Below are 18,611 nucleotides of genomic sequence, written 5' to 3'. Positions count from 1 at the left end.
AACCAGGCTCTTCATTGCCAAACATTTGTAACTGTTCAACCCATCTAATCCAGATTAATAGTGTACCATAAAAAGAAAGCAAAAAGGTTCAAAGTGTAATGTGCCAACCGATGCCTTGGAGGTGAAGGGAGGTCAGTAGAACAAATATAGATGACTCAAGCAAGTGAACTAAGCTGCAGGGGAACTGAAAACCTTCCAAATGCTGCAGTAAGATAAACCAAAACAAGCATTGCCTCTTGACTCCTGATACCCTCGGACAGGGTGCCCACTTGGACAGCCCACTGGCAGCAAAAAATGTCCTGGACAGCATGCAACAACAAGCTGTCTTTTAAATTTCCCACAATGCCCAGGAGCAAATGCTACATTGGTTGCTTTCGGGCATTGTGGGACATTTAAAACCCTGACTCACAGTTGACTGCCATTGCCACCAGCAGGTCAGCTTGTGGCTGGAGGAGGTGGGGGACCCATGTAGGAGGGGTTTCATAGAAAGCACTTTCCTAAGGGTTCCCAAACCTGGAACTGATCCTGGATTGTCCATATTGATACCATAATTGGGTGGGATTCAATCACAGATCAGCAAACTTAGGTTGCACTCTTGTGCAACAACCTGCCCCTCAGCAGATATTTTTTGCAATAAGGAAAGTGACATGAAAATGTGCTGGAAAGTGTGGTAGAACAGTTGCTTCATGCAAACAAATTGGAATGAATGCTCAATACACAGGCAACATCTAATCTCTCTGAAAAGTTGTGGGAACAAATCATGATAAATGGTCAATCAACAGATCCCCTGGAACAAAACCCTGAGTGCAGAAGTTCCTAGTTTTCATCAGGGTTGTAGTGCACAGAGAGGGGAGTTGTAACCAGTTCCTACGAAGCTATGATCCTGTTTAGAATTCCTCCCCCTGCCCCAGCCCCAGTGTGCAGGAGGTTGGGCGGCCAATTAGCTTTAGAAAAAGTGTCAAAGAGGGGCTTAGCAGCAGCTTAACACCTGCCAATGGTGCCTGTAGAACCTGTGACCAAGCTGAATGCAATTCTGCAGTCAGATTTTGGCCTGCCAGGTGCCTTAAAAACTACCTTTCACGGGCCTCCCCTCCCCTCCCCTGCACATCCCAGTATCCCTGCTATTATAATAGCTCTGTACCCGCCATGTCTGAGTGGTGTTGGAGGGTTAGTGCTCCCATCTCTTATCTGAGTCTATTCCCACTCCTCACTCATCCTGACTAGCAAATTAATTTTTTGTCTGTTTCCCACTCAGCCACTAATATAAATTATTCCCAGAAAGGGAAATCTGGATCAGAGTCTGGGTGTGAGGTCACATCTACACCACACATTGAAACCACATTTAAAACATAATGCTTCTCCCAATTATCTTGAGAACTGTAGTTTACCCCTAACAAGGCTACAGTTCCCAGCACCTGTAACAAACTACAGTTCCCAGGATCCTTTGAGAGGAAGCCATGTATGGCATGGATATGACCAAAGAGTTAGGAGGTTTGCTGTGAGCTCTAGCCCTGATCCAAATACCCACAAAGTTTGTTTGATTTGTCCAAAGAAACAGGTGGTCAGGAGTTCCAGCCATGAAACTCCCATGTCCTATCTAGTATAGCTTTCATACTCGTTCTTCAGGAGGCACAATAGTGTGCTCTGCAGAAAGCAGTAGCATAAAAGCCCTCCCTGAGTTTCTTAGACATAGTAAGCCTTGCTCTGTTATGCCTGAAAGGGGAATGCAACACAAGTATGGGGCATGGCAGGGGGGTGCACATACTAGCCCTGTCCCCAACATGCTTCCCCCATGCATGTTGCATGTAAAGGTATGAAGGGTATTTTTCATGCGTGTTCATGTGAACATGCTTTGAAGTCTCTGTGTGGTTAGGACCCCTGTTCAATATGGGAAGGTCAGGGGTGGGGGAGCAGACAGGAACATTGGGGGCAGGGGCTACTTGTGTTTATATGCACAGTTCAGGCATAGAGTATGACATAATGTTGTGAGCTAGCTTTTTAGTTATTATGGGGTTTGCATCTTGTATTTTGCTCATCTGACAAGAGGGTAGATTGTGACTTATTTAAACAAAGACTGACCATGTGAACTCATCAAGGATTAGTGGAGCCTAGAGAAGGGATGTACTGAAAGAAGCATTTCTTAACTGTTCTTGATTTCTCCTCACATAACAGTAAAATCAGGTTGCACAATTAAGAAATTGGACTCTCTCTTTTTGTAAGGAAAGTGACAGGAGGGTGCACTGGAGACTGTAGGATAACAATTCATTGATGTAACATCATATAATAGCGTCTTTGCAAATTAATCAGAATGAATGCTGAATGAATTCATTCCAGAATGAATGTTGGTGTGTATAACTCCCTGCAAACTTTGCGCAAAGTAATCAAGATGAATGCTTAATGAACAAGTTGCCTGGAAGCAGCCAAAGAAAGTAAATAGAAGTAAATAGGATACTAGTTTAGCACCTCAAGTCTAGGGATCAACTTAAGTTGTAGTGATGCAGTACTTGTGCCTAATGTACAGCTATCCCACCAAGGACTGAGGGGTCAGTTGCTGTGCCCAGCCTTTGGTTTGTTCTCTAGAGCCATTATGAAGCAACAGTCTGCCCCCATGCACTTGGCAGAACACCACTATGTTGAGCAGTTGCTCAATACATTACTTATGAAACAGGACCATTGCAATATTGAAACAAGTGGCATCATATTGCATGTTCCAACATGGGGAACCTGAGGGGACTTCTAGATGGGGCAAGGTTACTATTGTAAAACATTACCAAAACATTGGTAACCTTTCTTTCTTTCTTTCTTTCTTTCTTTCTTTCTTTCTTTCTTTCTTTCTTTCTACAGTTTTGGGGTTTTCCTGGAATGGGCAAATCTGATAAGGGTTGGGGGGGGAGAGATATGGGAGCCATTTTGATGCCAGAAACGTCATGTAGATGCTGTAAAAAAAATATGCATGTGCGAGGTGTGCCTACCCCACAATAAAGACCCATCTGGAACATAGCTGTCAAGTGTCCCTTATTTGAAGGGACAGTCCCTTATTCCAGCGCCATGTCCCGCTGCTGTCCCTTATTGATGGATGTCCCTTAAATGTCCCCTAAATGATGTCCCTTAAATTTCAAAGGAAGCAGCTCCTCTCTCTCCCTCCCTGCTGGCCAGGGAGGAGGGAGGCTCCAGCTGTGTTGCTTGGCTGTGTTGCTCACCCAATAAGAAGTCTAAGAACGACTGGGGGGTGAAACTTGCATGCCTTGTGTGTGGCTAGTTAATGCAAGCTGAGGGGGTTTTTGAATGCTGGATGCCATTTTGTTGCATGTGCTGCTGCAAACTTTGCAGTGCAAAGCCAGGCCATCTTAAGGGGAGCCATCTTAAGTTGAGGCTGCATAGGCCTTGTGGTGCATGTGATTCAGATTCTATTCAGTTGAACCTCTGGTTACAAAGTTGGTTGGACAGTGTTCTCGAAGCTACCCAGCATGAGTTTGACCAGACTGCAGGAGGACAGGAAGACTGGAGTGCCTGGAACAGGTTAGGCTGCAGGTCCCTTATTTTGGCTGCTGGTCCCTTATTTTCAAATCTGTAAGTTGACAGCTATGATCTGGAAGCACCCTCAATCGTAGGTATTTCAACCAGTCAGAGAAAAACTTAGGTTTTTGTTCATGGTCCAGTTGCAGGAAAGGTAAACGGGATCAGGTGGTTTGTTTTTTTTTTTTTTTTTACAAGTGAATAGACAGCTTTACTGCTGGGCTTGGTTCATACATGTGGGGGAAAAACACTTCCACATTAGGTTATCCTCCCCAAAACCCAACCCACCAAAAACTGTTGGATTCCCTCTCCCCAAATTTCATCTGCCTTTTGCCCAATGCTGGGCATGGGCATAGCCAAGTAAATAAAATAAAGTAAATAAAAATACTTAAATAACTGACCAGTCGCATTGCGGACAGCTTAGTTGTGCCCTCCTCCCAACATAAGGCCTGTCCCCCTGTAACATAAACCCTGGCCTCAGGGCGCATTCGACTTTGAGAATTTTTGGTTTTAAGCACTGGCAATACTAGGACTGAAAAGGTCTAAAGAGGTGATGAGAAGGAAAAGAAATGTCCACAACTCCAGGATTCTGTGTTACAAGTGATAGTTACTTAATAAAGTGGAAGTTACAAGCACTTTAAGAAACAATCGTTCTCAAATCCTGGTGCAATCATCACTTCCCTATCAGGGAGAACATATTTTTTCAGTCTTCCAAAAGTGTAACTATGGTACAAATAGAACGTGAAGGTATTATTTTACTTTAATTAAATCACTACCTTAAAAGAAGTTATTGAATAATTTTCCCACTGTTAATCAGAAATAATATTAGGGTTGCTCTTGAGGCCTTTTCTGAATTAGCAAAGGATAGCTGCACATGAAAAGGGAACTGAAATTCTGAGGTGTGCTTCAATTTTGCACAAGGAACTGCACAATCTCTTGCAAGTTCTTTACAGTGACTCCAGTACTGCTGCCAAGCTTCTTTCTTCTGGATCCTATCCTGTGAGCCTAACTTTCAGTTTTGCACACCACAATGAAAGGGTGTTGCAAAAGGTGCTTGATGAGCGAATAACTTCAAATAGCTCAGTCAAGCAATGCAAGATGTACAACAGAGGAAGGCAAAAAGTAAGCCAAATCATATAATCTTATCGATTTTATTTTTTCATAATCTCTGGAAGCAACACAATATTGACAACTATCTTTCTGAATGACATAAAACTTTCCTCCCCCACCCATCCCAGTTCTGATAAAAGTTGATAAAAAAATCCAATCAGAGAGAGAGAGAGAGAGAATGTTGGCGGGAGGAAAGACAGATGGACAGGTCCTCTCAGTAGAGATGGAGAGATGCATTAGGGTGAATTCAAGAAGCGGGAAGATGGTGACAGTGGAAAGATGCTTAGGTTGTGCAAGTGGTAGAAAGAAGAAATTATCATCAGCATCTTTGATTTCTCAGGGCAATTTACATAGATGATAGTTAAAAACACAAAACAACAGGTACATTTAGAAAAAGACTGAAACCCTAACAAGAGGACACTCATGGTAAAGACCCACTTGTCCAGCTGTGAAAGCCTGTTGGAACAAAAATGTCTTCACTTGTTTACAGAAAGTGCAGGAAGTGGGTGGTGGTAGCTTGTTGTATCTCAGCAGGAATGTCACCAAGTAGAAAATGTGGTACATAGGCTAGAGCAAGGATGGCAAAGCTGTGCCCTTCAGTTGTTATTGGGCTGCAGCTTCCATCATTCCTAACCATTTGCCATTCTGAGTGGGGCTGGTGGAAGTTCAAGTCCAACAATAATGCGTTGAAGGCTGCAGGTTTCCATTTCTGGGCTGGAGGAACAAGTAGTTTACCAAGTGCCATCACAGAGAAAAAATCACAAGGGGAAGAAGGAGTTAATAATAAACTCAACCTACAAAAAGTAAAAGGAGATGGGTATCACTTCTCCAGTCTTTCGTAGTGTATTTTTCTATTATCTTCTTCGCACCTGTTGAAGACCTTCCTTTCCCAACAATACTTTTAAGTGAAGATCATTTAAAATAAAAAATAAAAATCCCAGTCTGTATCTGTGTTAGACTTGAAATTCTTTTTTACTGTTTTTTACATATTTTTACTGTTGAATTGCTTTGGGGTAATTCTATGAGAACCAACTCATAAGGGAAATAATAACTATCAGCAGTAGAGCAAAGAGCTAAGGACAGGGAAGATTAGTAGGTGTGACTGCTGTTAGAAATGATGCAGTAGGGAAATGCAGAGCAGAAAAAAGGAAGACGATAAAACAAGAGAGGTAAAAATAGATTAAATCTGGGTCACAGTGGGATTCTAGTGGCAGCACAGGAACGAAGTGGGGCTGCTCTGTGGCAGTGGGAGTCCCCCCTCCCCCCCACTTCACCTTCCTCCCCTTTGGCAGGCTTTCCAGCCTGTGCATGTAAAAGAATTCATTTCAGAACCCCTCTAGCCCTTCTTTAAGGCAAATCCCCATCCTTATCCCTATCCTAGCTTGTGCCAAGATTGTGCGCAGGAAGTTGCAATGGTGGAAAATTTCCATGCCTTACACCTTAGTTGTCCAGTTACACCTTAGTTGTCACCCATTAACTGTTCTGCCTCACCCAGTCATTTATATAAGAAGTCCACCTATGGGTGCAGTAAAAGAAGAAAACCCAGTCAAAAGGAGGCTCTGCTCCTGTTTGGCAATTCAGGAAGCTCTGTTAGCAAAATAACTGGGTTCTTCCAGACCGTCAGTACTTTTTGCAATTAAAATTGCAAAAAGGAGGAATTCAGCTGTATACCACAAGGATAGATTTGAGCAAATAAAGTGGATCAGGGTGTTCTGGCACAACAAATCCACCTTTATTTAAAGGACTTTTTGCAGTTAGGCAAAATGAAATGCAAAGTGTGGGAGAGAAGACTGATTAACAGGGAGCCATATAACCATAGTGGCAAGCAAATCAGAATGAATGCTCGTTGGCATATAGCCTCCCCACAAATCAGAGCAAATGCTCAATAAAGACTGTACATGGTATAACTTCCATGTAAGCTTTGTGCAAGCAGATCAGGCTATGCAAGCTCAATAAACATGTCATCTGGAGGAACTAAGGATCAGAAAATGTTTTGATTTCTCATTGGCTGTGAGTCCAACAAGAACTGGAAAGGTAGAGGTTCCCCCTTCCTGAGACAGACAGTGGTGTGTGGGACACAATTTACAGAGCAGAAAAGGTGTTTGGGCAGAGGGTGCCGAACCACTTTGTGCCCCAACACAGCCTGTCTTCTGATGTCACTTTTTCATCAGCCAGGCATGAATAATGATACTGAACCTACTTGAGAGACAACACTACTATTTAAGTGAGGGGAAAAAAGTTTTACTTAAGCCAAGGGTTATTAGCCTTTGTAGTAACTTGGTTTAGTTATTTCACCACATCTATATCATTTGTACCATCGTTATCCAAGGCCCAAAAAATCCTATACTTGGGAGTAAGTCCCATTGAACTTGGGGAAAGGGGGAATTGCTTCTGATAAGGCAGTGCACACACAAGGAAAATAAGATATTTAAGGCCCTAGAAATAATCATTGCCTTGTTTCTCAGTGCTGGGAACATACAAACTCCAACAAAATTGGGACAAGGCAGATTAGATTCCCATAGGAGCACAGGCAGAAGGATCAACTTCAAGACTGAGCCCACAGTGGAGTCTGGAAGAAGCAGATCTAGCAGTAATCCTGAGCAAGTAGCAAGAGCAAGAGACTGACAAGCAAAGGCAGTGTAATTCAAAAGGTCAATAATAGTAATCAGGAAGTAATGGTGACCAGAGATATATATTTCAGGACCCTGGACAGGACCCTGAGATAAGACAACTCCAACAAGTGCTGTGTAGGAACTGAGCTGTTCTATTGGCCCTGACTACCCTTCCCTGGACTCCTACAGGTTCAGCCCTCTGTCCTGGAGTCTGATACACTGTCATCTCTCCATTCTTTTTAATTGAGCACACTACCTTTTGTGGTGAACGTTCTCAGTGGCATTTGAGGCCCTTAAAGGCAATGATTCTGGCTTCATGATGGAGTCCAGCTTGGAAGCTGCAGTGACTGGTGGTCCTAGCTCAGGGGTCTCCAGTCCAAGCATGTCTGATTCTGAAGGTCTCTGCTTACTGGACTTGGTCTAGCACCTGTGGGTTGTGCTACTGCCTCTTCTGACCCTCCTGATTCATCCCCCCTCAAAATCAGTGTCCACGTTGGTGCTGGCCATCTAGATGATGATGGCAAGCACCTCTGCGCACTCAGGAACCTTGCCTTTGCATGTTTCCTTACTGCACGGTGAGCTTCCTACTCATTTACACTTGTAGGCATACACTTGTTTCAGATGTTGAAACAAATAGCCATAAGTCAGAGACAGCCTGTTGCTGAGGTGCTTCCCTACCCCTACTTAAAGGCCAACCTTATCCCACTGATGGCTTTATATTGGTTTTAGTTTTTATCTCTATGCTGGATTTTCCATGTTTGTTTGCTTTTTGTTTGTTTGTTTTTTTGTTGTTGTTGTTTTTTTTTTTTTGCTGGAATGGGCTGAAACATCTAGAGGGTACCAGGTTGGCAAAAGCTGTAAATAATAGTTGAATAGTTTTGGCGTCTTCTCATGGGAACACTAGCTAGAATTTAAGTACATATGGGACAATTTAAGTACATCAAATTAGAATTAACTGAAGAAAGGCATCCTTATGGTGGGGCCATCCATGGAACTCATGGTTTTTCTAGAAACCAGAGACAAAGTTGAAAACAGCTGCAAAATAAAAATCTTTCAGGGCAAAATTGTGTTGGGTGGTGATGTTTTTGAAAATGTCACTATCAGGAAAGAAAAAGGCAAGGCCACAGTCATGATACATTGTTGTCAGTATAATTTGTTTCAAACTCAATATTGAAAGGAAACCAAAAGCAAAAGTATTGTACAGGCAGCTCCCATTTTGCGCACGTTCAATGTATCTACAATTGTGCATGTGCGCACAGTGTTTGGCACCAGAAAAGGGGAAGGGCGGGACAGGCTTGCGCGCAATAACACTTGGAGGGCCACAGGTTTCCCATCCCTGCCCTAAGAAAATAAAAGTAGCTTTATTATATTAGGAATTGGAAAGTAGGTACCCTGTCTCCACCCATTACCTGATCCAGTGTGAACAATCCCTTTTCCAGGGTCTGCGAGAACTTTCCAAAAGCAATGTCCTGATTTCAGTACATCAGGTATCAGTATCAGCACCACATTGGGTCCTGCCCCCCCCCACTGCCCACTCCAACAGAACATTCCCATTTCATGAAGGAATGCTTTTTATCAGTAAAAACAGCCTCCCTGTTGGAAGCCAAATCCTGATCTACCCTTAGTCTTCATGCATCATATTACGATGTACATTTTTGGTTGATGATTTACAAATCTAAGCTTCCTAATTTTCTTTTGATGGGCCAGGCATATTTAGCAAGTCCCATATATGAGGTATGGGTGTGGGTGTGAAACAAGTCTACTAGAATTATTTTAACCAGTACTTTATTCTGTGGAATATATAAGATTCTCATCTCTCTGTTTTTCTTATTTGTTTTCTTGCTCTGGACTGTTACTAGACAACCTATCTGTAATTGTTGATGTGCTCTTAGGTCCAGTTTGCCCAGTCTCCTGCAGAGCATGGGAGAAAGTACAAGCTGTCCCCTCCTGTGTCTAGTTTCTCTGCCCAGACTATATCAGGTGCATGTCATTCCAATATGCAACCAGTTAATAGAATCTTTCAGAACTCCTGGAATAAATACAGGGCACCTGATGACTCCTTTATGTCTTGCCAATTGGCTGTTGGGCCAACAATTACTGCTTTCTTTCACAGACTTCTGTAGCTTTCCATTTCTTTTCTGTGCTCCTACATGCCATGGAAAACAATTTGAAATGGAAATTAGCACGATTGAGATCAATGTCAGCTGCAGCATACACAAAAGTATGATTATTGGAAAGCATGAACCGGATCAGGCAATTTAAGCATCAATATATCTTCCAACATTTCAGAAGAGAACATAAGGACAGCGATTTATGTCCTTGAAGGCCTGTCCTAGGCCAGGTGGTGGTGGTGTATGTGTTTGAAAAGCAAATATTAAGCAAATAATCACTAAATTATAATACACACCCTTTTCACATCATAGATCACTGCCTGACAGTGCAATATTAAACCTGCCTACCCAGAGGTAAGTCCTGTTGAATTCAATGAGGCTACTTCCAGGTAAGCAGCATTAGAACTGCACACTAAGTGTCTTTGCCACACACGTTTCTGAAGGTTTTGCTCCACTCGCTTACACTGTATTAATCTATTTGGCAGTAAAAATTAGCAAATGTCACTTTTCTTTAGTATCTGTGGCAATTTATCAATTTAATCATTCAGCTGCGAATGATTACCTATTTAGATACCAGCCCTGAAAGCATTTCATAGGCTTGGATCTGAATATAATTTATGGGAGTTAATAGAAGAAAAGTTATTCCGCTGTGTAGGCCCCTGAAAAGCCTCTTCGGAGTGTCAGGGGTCCTTCCACTGCGAGATGATGGCTATGGCCTGTCCCCAAAGCCAGACGTGTTACTGCTTCTGAATACCAGTTGCTAGAAGCCACAGGAGGTGAGAGTGCTCTCCGGCTCAGACCTTGCTTGCCAGTTTTCCACAGGCATCTGGTTGGCCATTGTGACAACAGGATGCTGGACTAGATGGCCCATTGGCCTGAAGCAGCAGGCTCTTCTTGTGTGATCACATGTTCAAGAGGTTGCTACGGGAGGGGGCTATTGACCCTGACATCAGGCAGAGCTCTTCATATAGGTCAATTCCCTCTGCCACAAAACCCTCTTGCCCACCCCACACTGTTCAGGTTGTGCCCTCCTGGCCTTCTGGAGAGGCTTTCCATGGGGTGCAGAGGGGACTTTCCTTCCACAAACTTCCTTAAATTAACTTATCTTAGGATATAAACTATTAACACAAATACTGATACTGCAGTAATAGTTTTGAAACTGAACCTCTTGGCCTTCCTAAATCAGTGGGGTTACATTGCTTTAAAAATGTTAGATTCTCCCCACCAACAACACGCTCAACTCTATTAATTGCAATCATTTTCACAGCTTATGCTGAAATAATATGCAAAACTGGTATTTAAAATTAAGAGACTTATGGCTATCTTACTTAGCATATGTCTTAGATAACAGTTTTTGTAATGAAAACTACAATGTCACAGTCTCTGAGCTAATCTGCACAAGCACTTACCCTGCTCGCCCACAATAAAATGGTGAACTGGGCAACTGGCAGTTAATATTAGAAATACTGAACAGATAAAAATATATGGACCATCAGTATCCCTTCCGATCTCCAACAATTGTATGTTTTCTCCTTATTATATCAGCCCAAGAAAAATAACACATCTTCATTGTAGAAATAAGCAGATCAGGAATCTAGAGGGAATTTTATAACTTTCCCTATTTTTCCACAACAGTTTGCCATCTGATTTGACTGATTTCCCCTTCAAAACACTAATACAATATAAGTAAATATTAATAATTATAATGGGCATATACATAGAAAGTTGAATGCATGACACTCAAAGAAGATTATCATGGCAGTTTTAAACAACATACCTCTTTATGTGTTGGGTATGTATTCAAAATTAGAAACTGAAAAACATTAGAATCTGTCTGTAATATCTTGTAAAATATCTATATCTATATTTAGTCACAGTCCTTCAGTAATATCAATACGTTGATTAAAATATTGATTAATAAATGCCAGTTAAACTCCTCCTGCTTCTCCTCCATAAAGCTAGAAAGCCATAGTAAATTGAATTTTCATTTGTTCATCTGGTACGTTGAGTTGTAAAAATGCACAACACTAAATGAAAAGGGAGCAACACAAAGCATTAAAAGCAAAGAACAGAAGATCTCTTGTACAAATGTGAGGCAGCTAGTTTGACCCATTAAGGCCGTTTTGTTCATCTGAAATACTGCATCATCTCTCACCCTGAAGATTGACAATTCAACTCACCTGCCTTTCTTGTAGACTTCGTGAATTTCTTTCCCTTGCCAGTGAGCTCTGCATTCTGTGGACAAAACCCATGCCCAAAACAGCAAGAAAATGCTAAACTGCATTTTATGAACAGTCAACATGATATCCTCTGGTCTTATGTCCGGAAATAGTCCACAAAAGAAGAAGAAAACCAAAATGAAGATCCTTTTTCTCTTTTTAAGACATTATCAGTCTGTTCATTATTGAAAGGATGTTTACTCATACGAAAAATCATCCCACAGTATTTAATCTGGACAGTGGGGAAAGCAATTTCCACTAAACCTATAAATCCCTCTACGTCAGATGGCAGGGATTTTCAAACAGTGTAGAATTCATGGATCTGCACAGAACAATTATTCTTTTTCGCTTGAAACAGGCTATTGTACAAATTGGTTTAAAGTGAAGCATTTCAGGTATTTTAGAAAATGATATTTGTCATTCCCCTCTTGGAAAGCCAGGATTGTCCGGCTGTTCAGAGGCTGTCTAGCATAGCAGTTTAAACAGAAGGGAGGGTAACAGGAGCACCTGTTGAGATGTCTTTGTGTACCAGCACTGATTTTAACAAGCAGCCATTCTGGGGTGCATCATATACCACCACTTCATTTTCGCTGCTTTACTGTATGCATGAAATATACTATTTTGCTCTGGTAGCACTCCGTCCTTGTTGTGAATGGAGATGCCATTATTGATGTGCTTCAAGGAACGTGCAGGGCTTGTGGCTTATGCTTCATTGCTGACCGTGTGCCAGGGTGCCTGGATATAGGAAGCATCCAATTATAAGGTGATAAAGATCTGCACAGAGTGAATTTCAAATCATCTCCAGAGCTGGATATTTATAAGCTAATCGTAGCTTATTATTCTCATCTCAACAAAGTAGACTAGTAAATCTAATAGGAAAAGAAAGTGATAAAGAGTTTTCACAGGCTTGGGTAGTATTGTTGCCAGTATTTGGCAGTTCATGAAAAGGGTATGGATGCTAACAAAGGATTTAGAAAACTCAGCACTATTTGGGTGGGGATTCCCTCCCTGCTGTCAGTGCTGCCCATTCACTTGCCCCTCTCCGTTTGAGCCCAGTCCAGAGGAAACAGGCATGGCGAGAAGATGGTGCTGCTGCTGCATTTCCTTGTTCCTGCTGCTGCTCACTTTGTTAAAGGGGACAGGTGAACAGACAATAACAGTAAGGAGGAGCATCAGCAGAGCCAGTGGGATCCAGGGGTTGGGAATGGGCCTTCTCCTGGGGTGTGAACCTTGGCCCATGCCCAACAATGCTGACCTCTGATGCTAACCCCAAGATAGCTGACCCGTTGTTCCCTTCCCAATAAGTCACAGAGAATTCCAAACCCCGGAGATGGAATACGCAGTGGAGGGAAGATCAGCACCCCAAACCTTACTGGTTGCATTTGCCATGGTGGAAAAGGGTGTTTGTAGCAACTCCAGACTATCACAGTTGAAGGGCCCAGGTCTGTAGCAGCTTGCCTTCAAGGTGCCAGATTTTGGAAAGACAGGACCAATATTATCATATTAGTATTGCAAAGGCTGACACGTTGTGTTATCAGAGAAACTGAGTCCCAAACATCACATTTTGCATGGTCTTACAAATACAAACAACTATGCAGCAATGTAATTTGACTTCACTACACACCTTTTCCCCCTTTTGTTGTTGCTGCTTGCATTTATATCCTACCCTTTTCTCCAAGGAACCCAAGGTGCCATACACGGTTATTCCGTCTTCATTTAATCCCCACAACAAGCCTGTAAGGTGGGTTCAGCTTAGAGCCAGTGACTGGCCCAAGGTTACCTAATGAGCTTCATAGTTGAGTGGGGATTTGAACCCTGGTCTTCCAGATCCTAGTCCAACACTCAAACCGAACTGGTTCTCCACATGTCATTAAGAAGAACAATTGCATTGCATCTCGACACAATATAATAAGATATGGAGTGTTTAGCCCTAGCATCAGATAACAGGTGGCAGTTACCCTAGAGGAAGACAATGTTTCATCTATTTATTTCTGATATTTATTAAATATTTTTTTAAAAATCTATGTATTTGTGCAACACTTCAGTGGATCAGTCATCCATTTTCATGGTGGTTTCTGAATGAACACAACCATCTGATTACTGATATCACTGCCAGTCTTTCACCTTGGCTTTGGTACCATAGTTTCAATTGCTGATATTGAATTTCCAGGTACTGCTGCTGCATCTGATGATTGTTGCACCAATATGCAGATGACACCCAACTCTCTCTCTGTTCCATCTGGACCAGGAGAGGCAATTGAGGTGATAGACTGGTACCCAGAGGCACTGATGGACTGGATGTGGGACAATAAATTGAAGCTGAATCCTGAAAAGACAGAGGTGTCATGGGTCCCAAGTTCTTGAGTCCAAGAAGTGGGGAAATGTCCTGCCCTGGGTGGGCTTGCACTTCCCTGTAAGGAGCAGGTCCACAGCCCCGGGGATGCTCAAGTGTTCAACCTTAACTGGAGCCGTGTGTGTGTGTGTGTGTGTGTGTGTGTGTGTGTATGTGCATGTGATGTTTCAAATGGCTCGTGGAAAGTGATTCATCAATGAAATAAAAAAAATATGACAGAAATGAATAAGATTATACATGATGTAGGTAAAGAGAAAGAGAGATTTTCTCCCACTCTTGACATAATACTAAAACTTATGGACATATGGTGAAGCTGAATGGGAGATTCAGTACAGATAAAAGAAAACACTTTTCCACAAAGTTCATATTTAAACAATCGAATTTGCTCCAAAAAGAAATAATGGGACTTGAATGGTTTTTAAAGGGATTTATACAAATTCATGAAGGGAAAGACTGCTAGTTATGATGACATTGTTCTATCTCATGTTATAAAGTGTGTAGCCTGCAATTCTCACATGAACTCTGGAGTGCTTCCAGGTTTCATGCCGAGAGTCAGGTTAGCCTGTGAGAACTGCAGGCTTGTGTGCAAACTGCACACTTCTTAACACTCCACTGTTGGAGGCAGTATACCTCTGAATACCAGTCTCTGTGAATTACAGATGGAGAGAGTGCTGTTGTGCTCAGGTCCTGTTTGCAGGCTTCCCATAGGCATTTGGTTGACCAATGGGATGTTGAACTAGATGGGCCTATGGTCTGATCCAGCAGGGCTCTTCTTATGTTCTCATGACAAGCTGACTCAGCAGAGCATGAGACTCAGGGTCGTGGGCTCGATCCCCACGTTGTGCAAAAAGATCCCCATATTGCAGGGGATTGGAGGAAATGACCCTCATGGTCCCTTCCAACTCGACAATTCTATGAGTCACTCCCTTGTTTTCTTTCTTGCATAGATTGTTAATTCCCTCCGGTTCTTTAGACATGTACTATATTGCTCTGTCCCCCACATGTTAGCAATTTGAAGAGCAGTTTAGTTATAAAAGAACTACCGTAATTAAGGTCTCGAGACAGACCTCATGCAGGCAGGAAGAGAGAGGGGTATTCTGTGGGCATTGGCAGTTGAACCCCATTGGGGCCTGGATTTACTGAAAAGCGTGGAGAAGCCAGAGGACCAGGATTTTATGCCAGGAAATGGGAGTGATAGTATTATTTTTAATATCTCACTTAGAGCAGTCAAATGTCCAAGGCTGGCTTTCTGCTGTTGTGTAGGAATGGAGGAATGGAAAAGCATCACAGATTCAGATCACCAACCCAATATGCGGCAGCCTTCTGAACAAGCAGCAAGTGAGAGAGAAGCCCAGTAGTAAGCCCTCCTACGAGGGAATTACAGTACATTGAGTCTCGTAATCTTACAGGCATGCATGGCTGATGTGTACTTGGCATGAAATATTCCTCTCCCCTCCTGCCTTTATTTTATACATAAAGGCAAGAACTTCCATACATACAAGCCATAACAGAAGAGGAAGGAAATCCAATGTCAAGTACTTCTTATACCATAAGAATCACAACCAGATTATTATAAATTTCACAATGAAAATGCTTCTACTACCTGAACTTCTATTTCAGCCCCACAGTACTAAGTCCCCAAGCTGGGTACCTCCTGGGAAAACCCCCCTCATAAGGCTCTATCTCCTTCCCCTGAAATGGACAATATATTTTAACATGTCACTGTTGAAATAGTCCACATTTTACATACCGTATTTTTCGCTCTATAACACGCACCCAACCATAACACGCACATAGTTTTTAGAGGAGGAAAATCCGTAGGCATGCCACCCATAGGCATTCCCTCCATAACACGCACAGACATTTCCCCTTACCTTTTAGGAGGAAAAAAGTGAGTGTTATGGTGCAAAAAATACGGTAAGTTACTATTCTTCCATTTCTAGGCTCCAGGAAAATTTAATTGGAATCAGCAGTCTCTAGATTCATTCTATTTGTGCCTTACTACCTACGTCAGGGATGGGGAATCTCCTACACTTCACAGGTTGCTTTTGGACACCTATTTGCATCATCCCTGATGCACTGGCCATGCTAGCTGGGGTGGATGGGAGTCCAACAACCTCCAGAGGGCCACAGATTCCCCACCTCTGTGCTAGGACTTCCATATATCCCTGTAATAATAATGTACAGTAGTGCAGTTTGTTTGTTTGATACAGTAGTACAGTGATAAAACTCTTTCCTGTTATATTTCGCATCACTTCAGCTACCTGGTTCTAATTAATCTAAGTTGCTGGGGGAGAAAAACGGCATTATTGGCTCCACATCTTGAGTGAAACGCCATGGGATGCTCAGGTGAAAAACGATACATATTTTATAGCCCTAGAAATAAATAAATTCAGTAAAACAACCAGCAGATGGCATTTTTGTAGAAAGGAAATGGTTGAGAGTCTTAACCTAGGATAAGAATATGAAGCAAGCTATCATTTTGAAAATGCTGTGGTATTGTCTCGTTCTATACTCAACCTTAGCTCCCAGCCCTGGACAGAATAATATTATAGGGAGAAAAGCTTACAAGGTCAGGAACAATCAAAGCGCTTGAAATGAGGGATGCTATAACAGAGCTGATTCATTTGTTGTCCCACATGGAAATACCTTCCACATCCCCAGCCTGTCTGATACAGTTTTACCAGATTTGTGTGGTCATGATTTTGGTTTGTTTGTTTTTTTACTGCTGACACCTGTATCCTGACCTTCATTTTAAGCCCCCCCCCCCCCCGTTATTGGGTGAGGGATGCCATAATGGTATCTGCACAGCTGCAAGCAGATTCAAAACCATTGCTGGGTGTTTGAGGGGCTTTCCAGCAGTAAATGGGGATAGTCAGAGGCTACATTAAAATAGAGTGAAACCAGGGGAATCTCTCAATATATGAGTGGTTGGAGCAGTTTATCTTCTCTTATAATTCTCCTAGCAGTTATTATAGGAGAAAATAAAATGCCACAACACTCATGACCCCAGGTCTCCTGAAACCAGAGCAAAAATAAAAACACAGGCAGAATATAGTTCATGTGCATCTAAGCCTGTGTATATCCCTAAATGGATTGTATACTGTATAAAGAAAGGGGAATAAGCAAGGCAGAATGCAGTCAAGAAGCAGAAATCTCAAATGCTGCTCCTGAAAATTGGCCACATGCCAACATGAGCTAATGCGGCCGGATGTTGCTCAGATCTGCTCTGTTTAAAAGAACAACAGAATTCAAAGCAAGATACGTACTTCATTTACATCTCCACACAAAACACCGACAACATTGCCCTTGCACTGCAGCTGTTGCCCATCTTGCTTTTGTCACTGTAACCTTCTGCACCCTCACAAATATTTAGCTGGCTTTATTTGCACCCTCACAAACAACAGCAGGCCCTCTGTTTTCTCCCTTATGTTCCTCCCTCACACTCCCCTCCCTTCCTCCTTTCCCTCTCAATTTCACTTTTGTCTCTCAACTCCCACAGACCCTGTTCTGCACCTCAATACCCAAACTCCCTTTTCTCTTCAGCCCTGTTTCATTCATGCTCTCCCTCCAGTAAGGACCACCCCTTCCAGAATGCCCCATCTCCCCCTTAAGATGCTGTCTCTATCATGCGGCATTCCTTCTATCTCTTACCAGCTCTCTCATTCTCACTCCCTTTCTAAATCTCTCAGCTCCAGGCTGCTCTTTCTCACCAGCAGCTTTCCTTTTCATGCCATCTGTCAGTTCTTCAGTTTCTCCGTCTTCTATCAGACTGTGCTAGGAACTCTCCACTTGGGCAATAGAGTCCAGGAATTACTCTCTGAAGGAACCTGGCAAGTGAATGTACGGTAACCGTACTGGCTAATACAAGTCCTTGCTGTGTTGGGAGATGTGTTCAAGGTATTATATGTGACACCCAAGGCTGGCATCAAGAGTGCCGTCATATCTGAGTGTTTGGAAGTCCCCCACCCCGCTTTTGAGTCTTCTCTGAATAAATTTTCCTTCATGAGTCTAAGTTCTCAACTTCAGCCTCAGAAAGTGGGAGAATGGTAAATTTAAGATTAAGAGATATGATAACAGGCCACTGATACAATATGGTACTTTTAATAAATTTGGGCTTATCCACACTTGCCTATTGTCTGCTCTTTCCATGCAGAGGTTCACGCTTAAATGTTCTGTGTCCAATCTAAAGCTGAATTGGAGCAAACATTAATTCAAGTTTTCTGCAGATTGTCATTAAAGTGCAAATTTTCATGGGGAAAGCTCCAGAGCAAAAAGAGAAGGACACATAACTTTAAATCACAGGATATGCTTGGAAAGAGCAGAGGAAAGTTAAGTGTGGGTATGCCCTTTACTGCAAAGTTAAAGAGTTAGTCATAGTCACTGAATACTGACAGTACTGTTTCTGTTATGTACTGAAATTTTCACCCTGGGCCAGCAGGGGGATACTGTAGATAGTTTTCACACAAGTCCACATATGCAAATAAGGGATTGAAAGTGATGTTCAGTGATTGGATAGTTACAGAAAATGGTTACTGTTGCGTTGTAGTGGAGCTCTATATAAGCAGGCTGGCTGAACCCTTCAGTTCAGTTCTGTTCTGGCCTGTGAATAAACAAGAGCTGTTTGAAGAATTGCTGTGTCGTCTGATATGTTCACCCACAACTTAACGGTTTCTGTGTGGAAAGCGGA

General features: G+C 42.4%; 1 protein-coding gene and 1 long non-coding RNA gene across 2 annotated transcripts in view; one reads left to right on the top strand and one right to left on the bottom strand.

The window, feature by feature from the left end:
- GABRR1 (gamma-aminobutyric acid type A receptor subunit rho1) overlaps positions 1-11,742 on the bottom strand; it is a 29,037-nt gene extending 17,295 nt beyond the window's left edge. The window contains exon 1 of the mRNA XM_082216898.1: positions 11,530-11,742. Coding sequence (XP_082073024.1) covers positions 11,530-11,651 — 122 coding nt within the window. The 5' untranslated portion in view covers positions 11,652-11,742. The remainder of the gene's footprint in view (positions 1-11,529) is intronic.
- LOC309529144 overlaps positions 1-18,611 on the top strand; it is a 58,088-nt gene that overhangs the window by 5,597 nt on the left and 33,880 nt on the right. The gene's annotated exons all lie outside the window — the stretch shown is intronic.

This window comes from Podarcis vaucheri (genome assembly GCF_965113315.1).
Source record: "Podarcis vaucheri genome assembly, chromosome: 3".
NCBI classification, from domain to species: Eukaryota; Metazoa; Chordata; class Lepidosauria; order Squamata; family Lacertidae; genus Podarcis; species Podarcis vaucheri.
Note: the sequence above shows the minus strand (reverse complement) of the source record. Positions and strands in the feature narration are given on the sequence as shown.